A 13151-nucleotide genomic window follows, 5' to 3' on the forward strand; every position below is an offset into this window, starting at 1 on the left:
CGGGTGTTTCTTTTCATCAGTCCAAAAAAAGTCCAATAAAGCACATCATCCATAATAAAAAAGTGCCTCACACGGCTTCGGGGGGTGAATAAAGGCCTCCTGTAGCGAATTGATGTGTTTTTGTAAGAAAAATATCCATATTTAAAACGTAATAATCACTTTTCTCTAGCTTGCACTAATAGTTGTACACAGAAGCAGCTCCGGGGGGGATGACGTATGATGTCGCCGTTGTGCACACGCTGCTCAGAAGTGACGAACATGCAGTGGAGAGATTACAACAGAACAACTGTCATGAATTAGAAGTACAAAATGAGGATTTGTAAAGAAAAATGTCAGAGAATTTCGATATAAGCCAAGAGGAGACTGGTTTTCCTTTGCTAAAGTCAGGAAACTTTGCTTCCTTTGCTTCTGTAAACAAACGTTGGTTTTCACGAGACTCACAGGCGCATACACAATGCATATGTCCTACGTCATCTGCCCGGAGAGGCTTCTGTGTACAACAGTGAGCGCAAGCTAGATTAAAGCGATTATAAAGTATTAAATATGGACATTTTTCTTGCAAAATCACTGCATTATAAAGCTTGAATGAGCCAGAACAATTTATAATATAACTCTGACTGCATTCATCTGAAAGAAAGAAGTCATATACACCTATGATGCATTGAGGGAGGAGTAAATTATGGGCTAATTTTCATTTTTGGGCGAACTAACCTTTAAAAACAAGTCGTTTAACACAGAGGGTCAGAATAAGGGTTGAACATAATCACTTTTCCACTTTTCTTTTTTTTTTTTTGTGCAAAACGCTTTATTAACGTTAGAAGTAAACCTCAAGGAACATATTAAAATAATAATAATAAAAAAAAATCCATGTCATGACCAATTTAAATAACTGTCAGTTTTTATGTAGATTGCAAGTTGCATTGTTTAATGCATACCTATTGCACTGCACATCTCATGCAGTGGTGAATACGTGCATACTGACAAACAATAAATGTATTGAATTCATTCTATTCAATTCTATTCTGTTATTTGCGACTCTATGCCATACTATCATATGCAGTTCTATTCTATGTCATTCTATAAATAAATAAACAAATACATATTATCATAAAACGACTTTTGATGTATTTTCCAAACGCTTTCCATATCTCATTGTTGCCCACCATCTCCAAACACCTCAACAAGAAAATTCCAGAACGGATCTTCATTGTGGAAGAGCGAGGGCAAAGGCGCGTGCCTGATGACGCAGTCACTCTTTTTGCCGAGTATCATGGGAAAATAACATAGCAGGCTAGCACACGCAGGAAGAGAGGAGAAGAACCGACACCTCCGTGTAACGAAACTATTCCTGTGCGTTATAATCCTCATTTACCTCCTCGAACAAGTGTAAACCGGCGACCAGAAATCATCTTTGACTGGCCGACGTACCGCGAAGTGTTCCCGGTTGTTGTTGTTTGTTTCATTTGTCGGCTTGTTGGATATTTAGCGCGTGTCGCTGTCGAGCGAGTTCGCGGAAGAGGTGGGTAGTTAAATTTACCTTTCATAAACCACTACAGGCATCCTCCACCGGTTAACATATTAAAAATATTTCGTGTTTATATAAAATGAGTCGTTGTTTTACCCTAGCTGAGAATAATGGAAAAGTCAGTCAATTACCGGCGATTTAAATAGACGAGGCAGGGTTTGAAGCCGGTTAAGTTTAGAGGGGACCGTCTTTTCTGTCCGCTAGCCTTTATCATGTCTCACCTCTTATACGTATCTATATATCTACTCTTTGTCTTTACACTAGGTCAACATCTTTCCTGCTTCAGATACTAAAGCCCATCGAGATTACATTGAGAAGATAAGCAGAAACTTTTCATCAAAGCGTGGTTACAGTCGACGGCGGTGTAAATATGAGTTACAAGCCGATCGCCCCCGCACCCACCGGCTCCAACCACACTCCGCCAGGTGAGTTTCATTGTGTTCATTCATTTCTTTTTTACATTCACATTTTCCCATTTGAGGTATTTTTGGCCATCATCTTTTCAAACGCACCGTTTTAATCCTGGGGAAAGGGGTCAGTGAACCTACTGTAAAAGAGGTCAGAGACACGGATAAAGGGGGAGGAGTTAAAGGAGCCATAGCCATCTGTCTCGCTCATTACATAAATGTGGTATATTGTGCTGCTAACCGCACCCTGTCGCGTTTATGTTTCAAAGCTAACTGTTTTTCTTACCCATTTGTGAGTGTGCCATACCATCACATCAGTGCATCTAATATTGTCTGTATTTTACCTCACTTCCTTTAATGCACACACTGTGGCAAGATATCATTGGTCGGGTTTGGCCTTTTGACATTTCCTTGATTTGTGATTGGTCTTGCTCTTGCTCTCTGCTTTTAGGATCTTGTGGCTCATCTCCATCACTGGCTTCCTCTTCTAACTTTAGACCAGCATTTAGTGACTTTGGTCCACCGTCAATGGGCTTTGTACAAGTAAGTTACATTTTTGATAATAGTGGGGTTTTAGGTAAATTTGCACTCTTGAAATTATGACGATACGTTGCTATTGAGTCCGTTTTATTTGGAATAAATGCATTACCGGTTAAATGTTTTCAAAATAACTTTCTTATGCTCACCAGTGCTGCGTATATTTATACAAAATACAATAAAAAACAGTAATATTTTGGTATATTATATTACAAAATAAAAGTTTGGCATTTTAAAAATGTAACCTATTCCTGTGACGCAAAGCTGAATTTTCAGCAGTCAATACTCCAGTCTTCAGTGTCACATGATCTTTCAGAAATCATTCTAATGTATGGATTTGCTGATCCAAAAACATTTCTTATTAATATCAATGTTGAAAACAGTTGTGCTACTTAATATTTTGTAGAAACCAGATATACTGCTATTCAAACAGTTTGGGTTAAATTAGATAAGTAGAAGTTAATGAAGAAAAATGTATATTTTTAATCCGCAAGGATGCATTAAGTTGATCAAAACTGACCGAGATCTTATGTAACATTATATGTTGTTACTACTTCAAATAAATGCTTTTCTTTTGAACTTTATATTCATTATTAATAGAGCACCAATAATTGATTTAAAAAAAAAAAAAAAAAAACATCACAGGACTAAATTACATTTTAAAATATTTATTTATTTTTAATATTTATTTTAAATGATAATATTAAAAAATATAACTGTTTTCACTGTTTTGATCAAATAAATGCAGCCTTGGTGAACATGATTTATGAGTTAACATTATTCCAAACTTTTGCCTGGTAGTATATCTGTGTGTAGGTATGTTCCTTTATATATACCTAATAAAGAGGATTCGTATCTTCTTGTTTTCTGTAGCCTGTTAAAGTGTCCCAGGGATCTACCTATAGTGAGCTGCTCTCTGTCATTGAGGAGATGAGCCGTGAAATTCGTCCTACCTATGCTGGCAGCAAAAGTGCCATGGAGAGGCTGAAGAGAGGTACTCCAAACCATTCGGAATATAGTGCATGCGGCACATTTGTAACAGACTGTAACGTTTAGCCCCCTTGAGTAATGTGAGCCTAAGGGCAGTTGTGATAAAGTTTTCTGCGTTTTTCAGATTTGTGTGAGATCACAGTTGCAATGTTTCTTTAGTCAGCACTAAGACTCATTCTTTACTAGATTGTGGGGCTTGTCACTGAAGTAAAATTAATATAGAACAAGTGAAGTGTTCAGAATATTTATTCCAGTAGCCATTAATTATTTATATTGCTGGTTAAGTTGCAGTACAGTTGTTTTTACAGTTATTTGTGTCTGTTTATAATATACTTACAAACGTTTACATATACCTTACATACACCATACAGAATCTGCAAAATGGTACATAAAAGACACATAAAAGATGTTTACATGTAGTCCACAAGAGAAAATAATAGTTGAATTTATAAAAATGACCCCATTTAAGAAGTTTACATGCGCCTGATTCTTACTACTGTGTTGTTACCTGAATGATCCACAGCTGTGTTTTTTTTTGTTTAGTGATAGTTTTTCACGAGTCCCTTGTTTGTCCTGAACAGTTAAACTGCCCACTGTTCTTCAGAAAAATTCTTCAAGTCCCACAAATCCTTTGGGTGTTCAGCATTTTTGTGTATTTGAACCCTTTCTAACAATGACTCTGTGATTTTGAGATCCATCTTTTCACACTGAGGACAACTGAGGGACTCATATACAACTATTACAGAAGGTTCAAACACTCACTAATGGTTCAGAAGGAAACACAATGCACAATGCATTGCACTGAATTTGAAGATCAGGGTAAATTTAACTTATTTTGTTTTCTGGGGAACATCTTTTGTAGCTTCCGAAGGGCAGCACTAAATGAAAAAAACTGATATTTAGGCAAAATAAGAAAAATGTATTCACATTCATTCTTTTCGAAAGTTTTCACCCCTGGCTCTTAATGCATCATTTTTCCTTCTGGAGCATCAGTGCGCATTTGAACCTTCTGTATTAGTTGCATATGAGTCCCTCAGTTGTCCTCAGTGTGAAAAGATGGGTCTCGAAATCGTACAGTCATTGTTGGAAAGGGTTCAAATACACAAAAATGCTGAAAAACCAAAGAATTTCTTGGACCGGAAGCATTTTTCTGAAGAACAGCGAGCAGTTTAACTGTTCAGGACAAACAAGGGACTCATGAACAACTATCACTGAACAAAAAAAACTCCAGCTGTGTATTAAGAATCAAGCGTATGTAAACTGTTGAAGGGGGGGTCATTTTTATAAATTCAACTATTATTTTTTCATGTAAATGTCTTTTGTGAAATATCTTATTCAGGTCAGTACTAAATAAAAAATAACACGTGTTTTGTATGATCCCTCTTATTTTGGTAAAATAATTAACATTTTGCAGATTCTGCAAGGTGCATGTATTTTACAATCAGTGCTCTCTGTTTCATTAGTAGATGGCCTGTCAGTCAACAAAACTACTTACAGGAGTCATTTTGCACATTTGTATGTTTGCACTTGCTCTTGTGTTTTTGGATAAGTGTTTGCTTGTTTGAAATAGCTGATGTGTGTTTCTGTCTTTCATCAGGTATCATCCACGCACGTGCTCTTGTCAGGGAGTGTCTAGCGGAGACAGAGCGAAGTGCTCGCACATAACATCCACACACACGCACCCACCCTCCCTCTGGTACTTGTCTCCCCATTGTTCTGTTTCTCATAAACATGCTCCTTCTCTTTGCCAAGCTATTTACAACACCATGTCTTTCTACCTTTCTTATTGATCTTTGTCCATCATGCATAGCAATCTCCCCGATGTACACCTCATGTAGTGTTAATGCGATTAGCATAGAAATTTTTTAAGCCCAATTTTTGCAATTCTGTATTTAAATAAAAAACAAAACAAACAATTTGTCAGATTTTCAATTCCACTGAATGCAAGAATCACTTTTGTAAAAAGGGGGTAAGTGATTTTCAAAGAACTTTATTTGGCATTGGTCACAACACATGCAGCGAGTTGCAACAACACCTATTTAAAAAAGTATTTTGAAAATAGCGATTTATTTGTAGTGACATATAGATATAACTGACAATTCCAGTAATTAACAACACAAGGTGAATAAGTACATGTTTTTAGTTTTGATGATGGGGAAGTGGATACTTTTACATATGCCATCACAGTGTGAACAATGTGTCTTTCACGTTCATATTTCATCTGCCTTCTAATTTCCCTATTCTTTCAACATTAAAAATGTAGTATACATATAAAAACAATGAGAGTAATAGTAATAAAATTAATAAACATGATAAATACAAAAGAATAACAAAATTAAGGGAAAGGGGCATATAGTGAGAGAAATCCTACAAGCATTTTAACATCTTCAGATTGTCTTGTTAGGTTTGGTTGATTCAGACTGCCCTTGGGAGAATTTCTGAATCAGCTGTATCCAAAGACTGAATATACAAGGTAACAAGGCAGTAAGCTGGTATTTACCCATTTCTGGTTCACAGGAGATGCAGATCCCATTAGCAACTCAATGAAAATGAGCACTTCTTAGTAAATGATGGGTTACTCCAGGAATAAATTGATGGATGGATTCAAGTGCATTCAAAGCTATGCACTTCATTGGTATACCAAATTACTAATAAAACAAGATGAGGAGGTAATAAACAATATGACGGACTTGTGAGGGATCAATTTATCAGAGTGCACGTGCTCCAACTTGACAGTGGCCTAACTACATCCTCATCAATGTAAAATTGGAATTTCATCTTTGTTTCAGCCCTAAAAAGAGAGGAAAATAGCATAGGTTACTTAATTGAGCAGTTGTTGTTTCTTAATATTCACTAATTTAGCTTTTGCTTTTTGAAATGGAAGACTGAACAAACCGTGGAAGCTGTAGCAGAGGTTTTGCTGCTGTAGTTGAAAAGGTTTTTGTAGCGTCCCTTCTCCTCTTTCTGTTTTTCCCGAATGCGATCCTCCATTGCCCTCAACTCCTTTGCAACTGAGGTTTCAAGTGATGGGTCTAATTCAATCACTTTGGCAAAGTCAGCTCTTGCCTCTGTTTCGTTCCATACCGCTGCATGAGCTTTCCCTCGTTTGAAAAATGCCTTAACGTTATCTGTGAGAAAGATAAGAATGAGTATGGGCATCTGTAATACAAATGATAAATGTTACACATGATAGGAGCACACTCATGCAAGTCTTGTTTAAAAACTTTTTTTAGTGGCCTTTTTTGCCTTTCTTTGGACAGGACAGTATTGAGTAGACAGGAAAGCACTGGCTGGAGAGAGGCGAGTGGGACCATGAGAGAGGATTCAAACTCGAGTCTCCACGAGCGCAGCTGTGCGCAGTGTTGCCAAGACTGTGCTTTTCCTGTCAAATTGGGCTATTTTAACACTGTTGCCGTGGGTTGTTTTTCATATCTGCGGGTTAAAGCCACCACATTAACCTAATATTCAGCAAACTTTACTAGGGGGAACCCTGCCCAGAACCATGTATTTTAGCCCGGAACGTGATTTGTACCAGGGAACCCCCTCCAAAATGCTACTGGGCTAGTTTTGAGTAGCAAATGGGTGGGTTTTGTTGTGAAAAACCTGACAACTCTGGTTGCACTAACCACGAGGCTATTGGCGCTGAAGCATTTTAGTGTTTTTATTTAACCTTAGCTTGTTTGTAAAGAAACGTAATACTAGTGCAGCTTTTTATTTACCTAAAAAATACTGTAGACGTTAGAATGAGCTTCTTTGAGATGCCCAGCGATAATTACAACAAGACTTGTAATCAATGAACAGTTGGGTGGGTTGTCAAAAGAATTTAGGTTTAGGTGCATGTGAGTGTTGTAACTGTTTTGATATTTACCATCATACTTGTTGATGATAGAAGAGCAGTGGTCCAAAACCTCATAGTACTGGCCCAAAAGTTGCTTGCACTGGCAATAGTTGAGGAGGAGAGGAGTGATCATGTGATCTAGTTTGATCCAATTCTCATCACCCGGACGCTCCTATAAACAGAGAATATATGTTCAAGGTAAAACTTCCAGCCTTGAGGAATATAATTTATCATAATTGTTATTGTTTATTTTACCCCATTGAGTTTCCAGCTTTATTACATACATTAAAACGCTCTAAACTATGAAAACTCACAAATTTGTTAGTTTGTCAGTGAGAAAGTTTGCTTGCAAATTTAGTCACAGCAAACAGCCCAAGCGGCCTTGTAGAGGAACACAGACTGGCTATATGGTGCTTTCATTTGAGCAGAATATCTCATTGGAGATTGCTTAACGCCATCATACATGTTTGTCTGTGCTTTCAGATCATTAGTGCTTTTTTTTGCAGGTCAGAGTGAGCACATGCATGGTTGCTACTTTGGGAGATTAAGTAAAACACCAGGAGGGAAATGTATTTAATCTGTTTAAATGAAAATGTCTGAGTGGGGGATCTGAGCTCTTAACATCTGGCAACCCCAAGCATGAACTTTGCACTGATTTGTACCTGGACCTTTAAGCGGACTTAAAACTCTTTTTTTAGTTGTGAGTTTCTCAGTCCACATTACATTCACACTGGTGTTTGTAGGAAACCTAACAATGTGAAAATATTCTTTCGATATTACAGATAATAATAATGATATAAATATATACCATCTAAAATTACCAAGACAGAAATGTAGTAAAACTCTAATACAACTGCACTGAGAAAATATTTAATAGTAAATTTCTTAGCTTAAAGGGATAGTGCACCCAAAACTCGTCATTAATTACTCATTGTCTTGTCGTTCAAAACCTGTAAGACCTTCATTCATATTCGGAACACAAATTAAGATATTTTTGATGAGATCCAAGAGCTTTCTGGCCCTGCATAATTTTTTTTTTTTAATTTAATTTTATGAAGCTATACAGGATAAGAAAGCTCTCAGATTTTATAAAAAAAAAAAAAAAAGGTCCTTATTTGCGTTCGAAGGTTGAACAAAAGTTTGGAAAGATGCAAGGGTGAGTACTTAATGACAGAATTTTCCTTGTTGGGTGAACTATCCCTTTAACAGTTGTAAAATCACAGTACTTATGTCTTAATTTCTTCACTGGCAAGTGGTTTCTTTGACAGCAGGTATACAAATACTTAATTACAAATCCTTAAAAATAAAGTGAACCTGGCACACGTTGTGTTCCCAAACTCTTAGCTTATGCAGAGATGGAGTTTATCTGTATTTACTGAGAATCGAGCCACTCTGAGACACTGAAAACACTGGAGGATCATGCACATTACCACAATGCTTCACTTTAAACATAGTGTGTGAAGTGTAAAAATAATTTCGGTTCATTTTAAAACTGTGGCAGGACAGATTAGACATTAGATGGCAGCTATTAAGGCTAACCTTCATCTGTAAGCCCTTCAGACAAGCTATGGCATTGTAGTACTTCTCGGCAGCTGCTGTAATATCTCCACTCTTGAAGAGTGCATTTCCCTCCTCATGGATTTGTGGTATGGCCTGCAATTTCTGGTCATCTGTCATTGCCCATATTTCCATTTGGAAGGATCCAGGAGGCAAGATCTTGGGAAGATAAGAATCAGAATTATCAATCAGTGTCATAAAAAAGATCAAGTGGGAATTACCAAACAGCTACACTTTGTAAGTTATGTACACTACCAGTCAAAAGTTTTTGAACAGTAAGATTTTTAATGTTTTTTGAAGAAGTCGTCTCTTCTGCTCACCAAGTCTGCATTTATTTGATCCAAAGTACAGCAAAAACAGTAACATTTTAATTTTGTTTACAGTATTTAAAATAACTATTTGAATATATTTGTAATATATATGTTACTATAATGTAATTTATTCCTGTGATTTCTAAGCAGAGTTTTTGGCATTATTACTCCAGTCATGATCCGTCAGAAATCATAATATTCTGATTTGCTGCTGAAAAAACATTATTATTATGTTGAAAACAGCGTCGAGTTGAAAACAGAGTAGAATTTTTTCAGGTTTCTTTGATGGATAGAAAGTTCAGAAGAACAGCATTTATGGAAATCTTCTGTAACATTATAAATAATATCAGAAAAATATTATTAACAGAAATCTTTTGTAACATTATAAACGTCTGTCATCACTTTTTATCCATTTAAAGCATCATCGCTAAATAAAAGTATTATTTCTGTAATCTCCTTCCCAAAAAAAAAAAAGACTCCAAGCTTTTAAATGGTTTAGTATACAATGTTACAAAAGCTTTTTATTTTAGATAAACTCTGATCTTTGAATCTTTCTATTCATCAAAGAGTCCTGAAAAAAAAATGTACTCAGATGTTTTAAATATTGATGATAATAGAATATGTTTTTTGAACAGCAAATCGGCATATTAGAATGATTTCTGAAAGATCGTGCAACCCTGAAGGCTGTAGTAATGATGCTAAAAATTTAGCTTTGATCACGGAAATAAATTTCATCTTAAAATATTTATTTTTAGCTTTTTTAAAATAGTAAAAATGTTTCACAATATTACTGCGTTTGCTGTATTTTGGATCAAATAAATGCAGGCTTGGTGAGATAAAGAGACATCTTAAAAAAAAAACATTAAAACTATTGTTCAAAACTTTTGACTGGTAGTGTATATTTGCTGTTAAATTTGTAAAAATGCATATTATACAGTTAAAGGGATAGTTTCCGCAAGATGATCCAAACCTGTATGAAATTTTTTCAGCTGCTGAAGATAAAAGAACATATTTTGTAGAACCAAACAGGTGACAGTCGCCACTGACTTCCATAGCATGGAAAAAATATTCCGAAAGCAATTAAACTCATACAAGTTTGGAAAAAGTATAGGGTGAGTTAAATCATGACAGAATTTTACATTTTTCCGTGAACTATCACTTTAACACCTTAAAATCCACATGGAACCGACAGGAATTTTAGTAATGATGCTGTTCATGTGGTTATCTGAACTCTCCATACAGATCATACTACTGTTTCTCACCTCTAGCATTTCCAGGGTAAAAACTAGAGGCTGTGGATTGGCCTGCAACTTATCCAGATCGGCATGACCCATAGAATGATGCGAGTGAACCTGAGCTATTCCACAGCAGTGTCTCTGTCCTTCCAGTGGGTCTTTTCCGTGGCTGATGTTGCGTAGTGAAAGGGAAACCAGAGGGTAGAGAGCTGTGTGCTATTACAGTACAAACAAAAACAAATGAGTACTGAGCCAAAATAATATCAGAAAGAATAAAAAAAAAGGCAGTTGTCTTCATTTACATATGTAATGTTACAAATATGTAGTTATTAGAAGGCATAAACAGGTCACTGACCTTGACGTCACAGGTGAACTCAGCAACTTCACCCTCTCTCATAGTGGTAACCACTTGCTCCCACACAGGAAGCTTAAACTTCTTCCCCAGTATGAGCTCCATAGGTTTACAGTGACCTCCCATTGTTCTGGAATCATCCAACATAGTGCCATCACAAAGGCTGGTGCGGTAATGAAACTTCACCTTTTGAGAGACAAAAAAGATCATTTTACTATTTATAAAGCATTTCATTTATTTCTCTCACATTTTGTCTAAAAGAGGTAAATAAACTAAAAGAAACAAATACTAATAAAATACTATTTTATGTTCCTTCCTCTCAAGCACAACAAGGCATAGAGTGAAAAGACTGATTATTTCATGTCAGGCTTTACAGGGTTAATACTATTGACGTTGTTTATAATGTAGCCAATGGCTATATGACGTTGTTGTTATGGGGTACACAGCTTTCAGCTGTTCCTCAGAAGAGATGAACCTTTTTCTCCGCTCTCAGTGCCAAAAGTGCAAACAGACTGACATCCTGTTTGCGAGACCGCCTTCATAGACTATAGCATCAGGTATCCAATCCTGATGCTTAGCTAACGGCTAAATCTGAATACCAGGCGTCTGCTTGTAAAAACAGGACACACACCAGTTGATCTTTTTTCTATCACTGATGCGATACATGCATAAAACATTACACTGTACGAATTCTAGGCCATTTCCAGTCGAAATCAAGCCTATATTTTGCGTCAGAACTGGCGAATCCAGCTAGCTGTAGAGCTGTAGAGCTCGACACGTTAAATAATAACACATTTGTTCATCCTCTCGACATTTCATTACTGTAAAACGTATCCTGTACGTTACACTACCTTTGTTCCGTCGGGAAACCTTGAAAGCTGTCCTTTTCCGGGAGAGATGACTTTTTTCTGAATGCCATCAGCTTTGAGCTTTATGTCAATTTCCTCCATTCTTCTAGAAGATGTAGAATAATGTCGCCGCGTTGAGTCTAGATGGCGCTGCAGCGGCGGTTCAGAATGACAGGGGTTACATTAAACAGACTACACATCGCTAGCTTACTGTACTGCTGCGTTTTCTTCTTGATTTTCTATGGGAGGTTGCCACTCAAGTTTAAGATGCATTGCCTCCACCTGCTGGTTAGGAGTGAGGGTTAGGATTGTCGCGTTATCTCCTTAAATACTCTTTTTCAGATATTGCATTAACAATTAAAATATTTATCATGTGAATTAGCGTTTCTTCATTTATATTGTTCTTTGTTGTTTTACCTTTAACAACTTTTCTTTGAATGTCATGTTATAAAATCATCTTCCTGTTGTCATCATCTGATTTTGTCATCTCTTCAGGTGTTTAACTTCCTTTCAGTCTTACTATATTTTACTTTAATGTCTATTTCTGCTTTATTGTGGCTTCCTTTACATACTCGCCTGCTAACTTTTTTCCTTTTTGACCTATATGAGCTGGTACCCAACAGAAAGTCAGTTATTTATTTTTCTCAACCCACTGTAAAGCTTTTAAGATTGCCATGATTTCACCAGTGTATACTTATAAATTGTCTAAGAAACATTTTATTGATGTTGACATTAAAATCTGGTACTGTGAATGCCATACCTACTTTGTTTTCTGTATTTTTAATGCACCTGAATAGTGCATATACATTGAAATAAATAATATTTGTTTTGAATATACAGTTGAGGTCAAAAGTTTACGCACACCTTGCAAAATCTTAATTATTTGACCAAAAAAGAGGGATCATACAAAATGCATGTTATTTTTTTTATTTAGTACTGACCTGAATAAGATATTTCACATAAAAGATGTTTACATATAGTTTGCAAGAGAAAATAATAGGTGAATTTATAAAAATGACCCCATTCAAAAGTTTACATACACTTAATTCTTAATACTGTGTCCTTACCCAAATGATTATTTTTTTTGTTTAGTGATAGTTGTTCACGAGTCCCTTGTTTCTCCAGGCAGGTAAACTGCCTGTTGTTCAGTAAAATCCTTCAGGTCCCACAATTTCTTTGGTTTTTCAGCATTTTTGTGTATTTGAACCCGTTCCAAAAATGACTGTATGATTTGAGATCCATCTTTTTACACTAAGGGACTAATATGCAACTATTACAGAGGGTTCTATCTTCTGTAGCTTCTGAAGGGCAGTACTAAATGCAAAAAAATATGATATTGTCAACAATAATCTTTGAGGACAGTTTGCTTTTATTACACTTGTGTAATAGATCTTTTGGGAAATGGAAGAGATATACTGTAAGTCTAAACTCAATTGTGTATTTCAGATACTGTTATATTCTACAGTCTGATAAACTCACACTCAGCTACTTCAAAATGTACACATAATGGTTTCGATTTTGTGTTTTGCTTCATGTATTTATGTCAATTTT

General features: G+C 36.1%; 2 protein-coding genes across 2 annotated transcripts; one reads left to right on the plus strand and one right to left on the minus strand.

Annotated features, from left to right (window-relative positions):
* Positions 1-1253: 1253 nt before the first annotated feature.
* Positions 1254-5384, plus strand: cdk2ap2 (cyclin-dependent kinase 2 associated protein 2). Its single transcript, XM_051115242.1, has 5 exons — positions 1254-1519; positions 1790-1950; positions 2384-2475; positions 3343-3463; positions 5057-5384. The coding sequence occupies exons 2-5, from the start codon at positions 1896-1898 to the stop codon at positions 5122-5124; spliced, it is 336 nt and encodes a 111-aa protein (XP_050971199.1). The 5' UTR covers positions 1254-1519; positions 1790-1895; the 3' UTR covers positions 5125-5384.
* Positions 5385-5429: 45 nt separating this feature from the next.
* Positions 5430-11807, minus strand: aip (aryl hydrocarbon receptor interacting protein). Its single transcript, XM_051115230.1, has 7 exons — positions 11604-11807; positions 10756-10938; positions 10428-10616; positions 8837-9013; positions 7328-7469; positions 6355-6587; positions 5430-6250 (listed from the first exon to the last, which is right to left on the minus strand). Exons 1-7 carry the CDS (start codon positions 11700-11702, stop codon positions 6245-6247), a joined length of 1029 nt encoding a protein of 342 aa, XP_050971187.1. The 5' UTR covers positions 11703-11807; the 3' UTR covers positions 5430-6244.
* Positions 11808-13151: the final 1344 nt, after the last annotated feature.

This window comes from Labeo rohita, chromosome 1 (genome assembly GCF_022985175.1).
Source record: "Labeo rohita strain BAU-BD-2019 chromosome 1, IGBB_LRoh.1.0, whole genome shotgun sequence".
NCBI lineage: Eukaryota > Metazoa > Chordata > Actinopteri > Cypriniformes > Cyprinidae > Labeo > Labeo rohita.

Excerpts from the sequence above, each read along its gene's own strand:
- aip (XM_051115230.1), bottom strand. The coding sequence starts at position 11,702 with ATGGAGGAAATTGACATAAAGCTCAAAGCTGATGGCATTCAGAAAAAA. Across the intron at positions 10,617-10,755 it reads AGTTCACCTGTGACGTCAAG|CACACAGCTCTCTACCCTCT; the intron begins GTCAGTGACCTG and ends GTACTGTAATAG. Across the intron at positions 9,014-10,427 it reads TTACCCTGGAAATGCTAGAG|ATCTTGCCTCCTGGATCCTT; the intron begins GTGAGAAACAGT and ends TATCTTCCCAAG.
- cdk2ap2 (XM_051115242.1), top strand. The coding sequence starts at position 1,896 with ATGAGTTACAAGCCGATCGCCCCCGCACCCACCGGCTCCAACCACACT. Across the intron at positions 1,951-2,383 it reads CTCCAACCACACTCCGCCAG|GATCTTGTGGCTCATCTCCA; the intron begins GTGAGTTTCATT and ends CTCTGCTTTTAG. Across the intron at positions 3,464-5,056 it reads CATGGAGAGGCTGAAGAGAG|GTATCATCCACGCACGTGCT; the intron begins GTACTCCAAACC and ends GTCTTTCATCAG.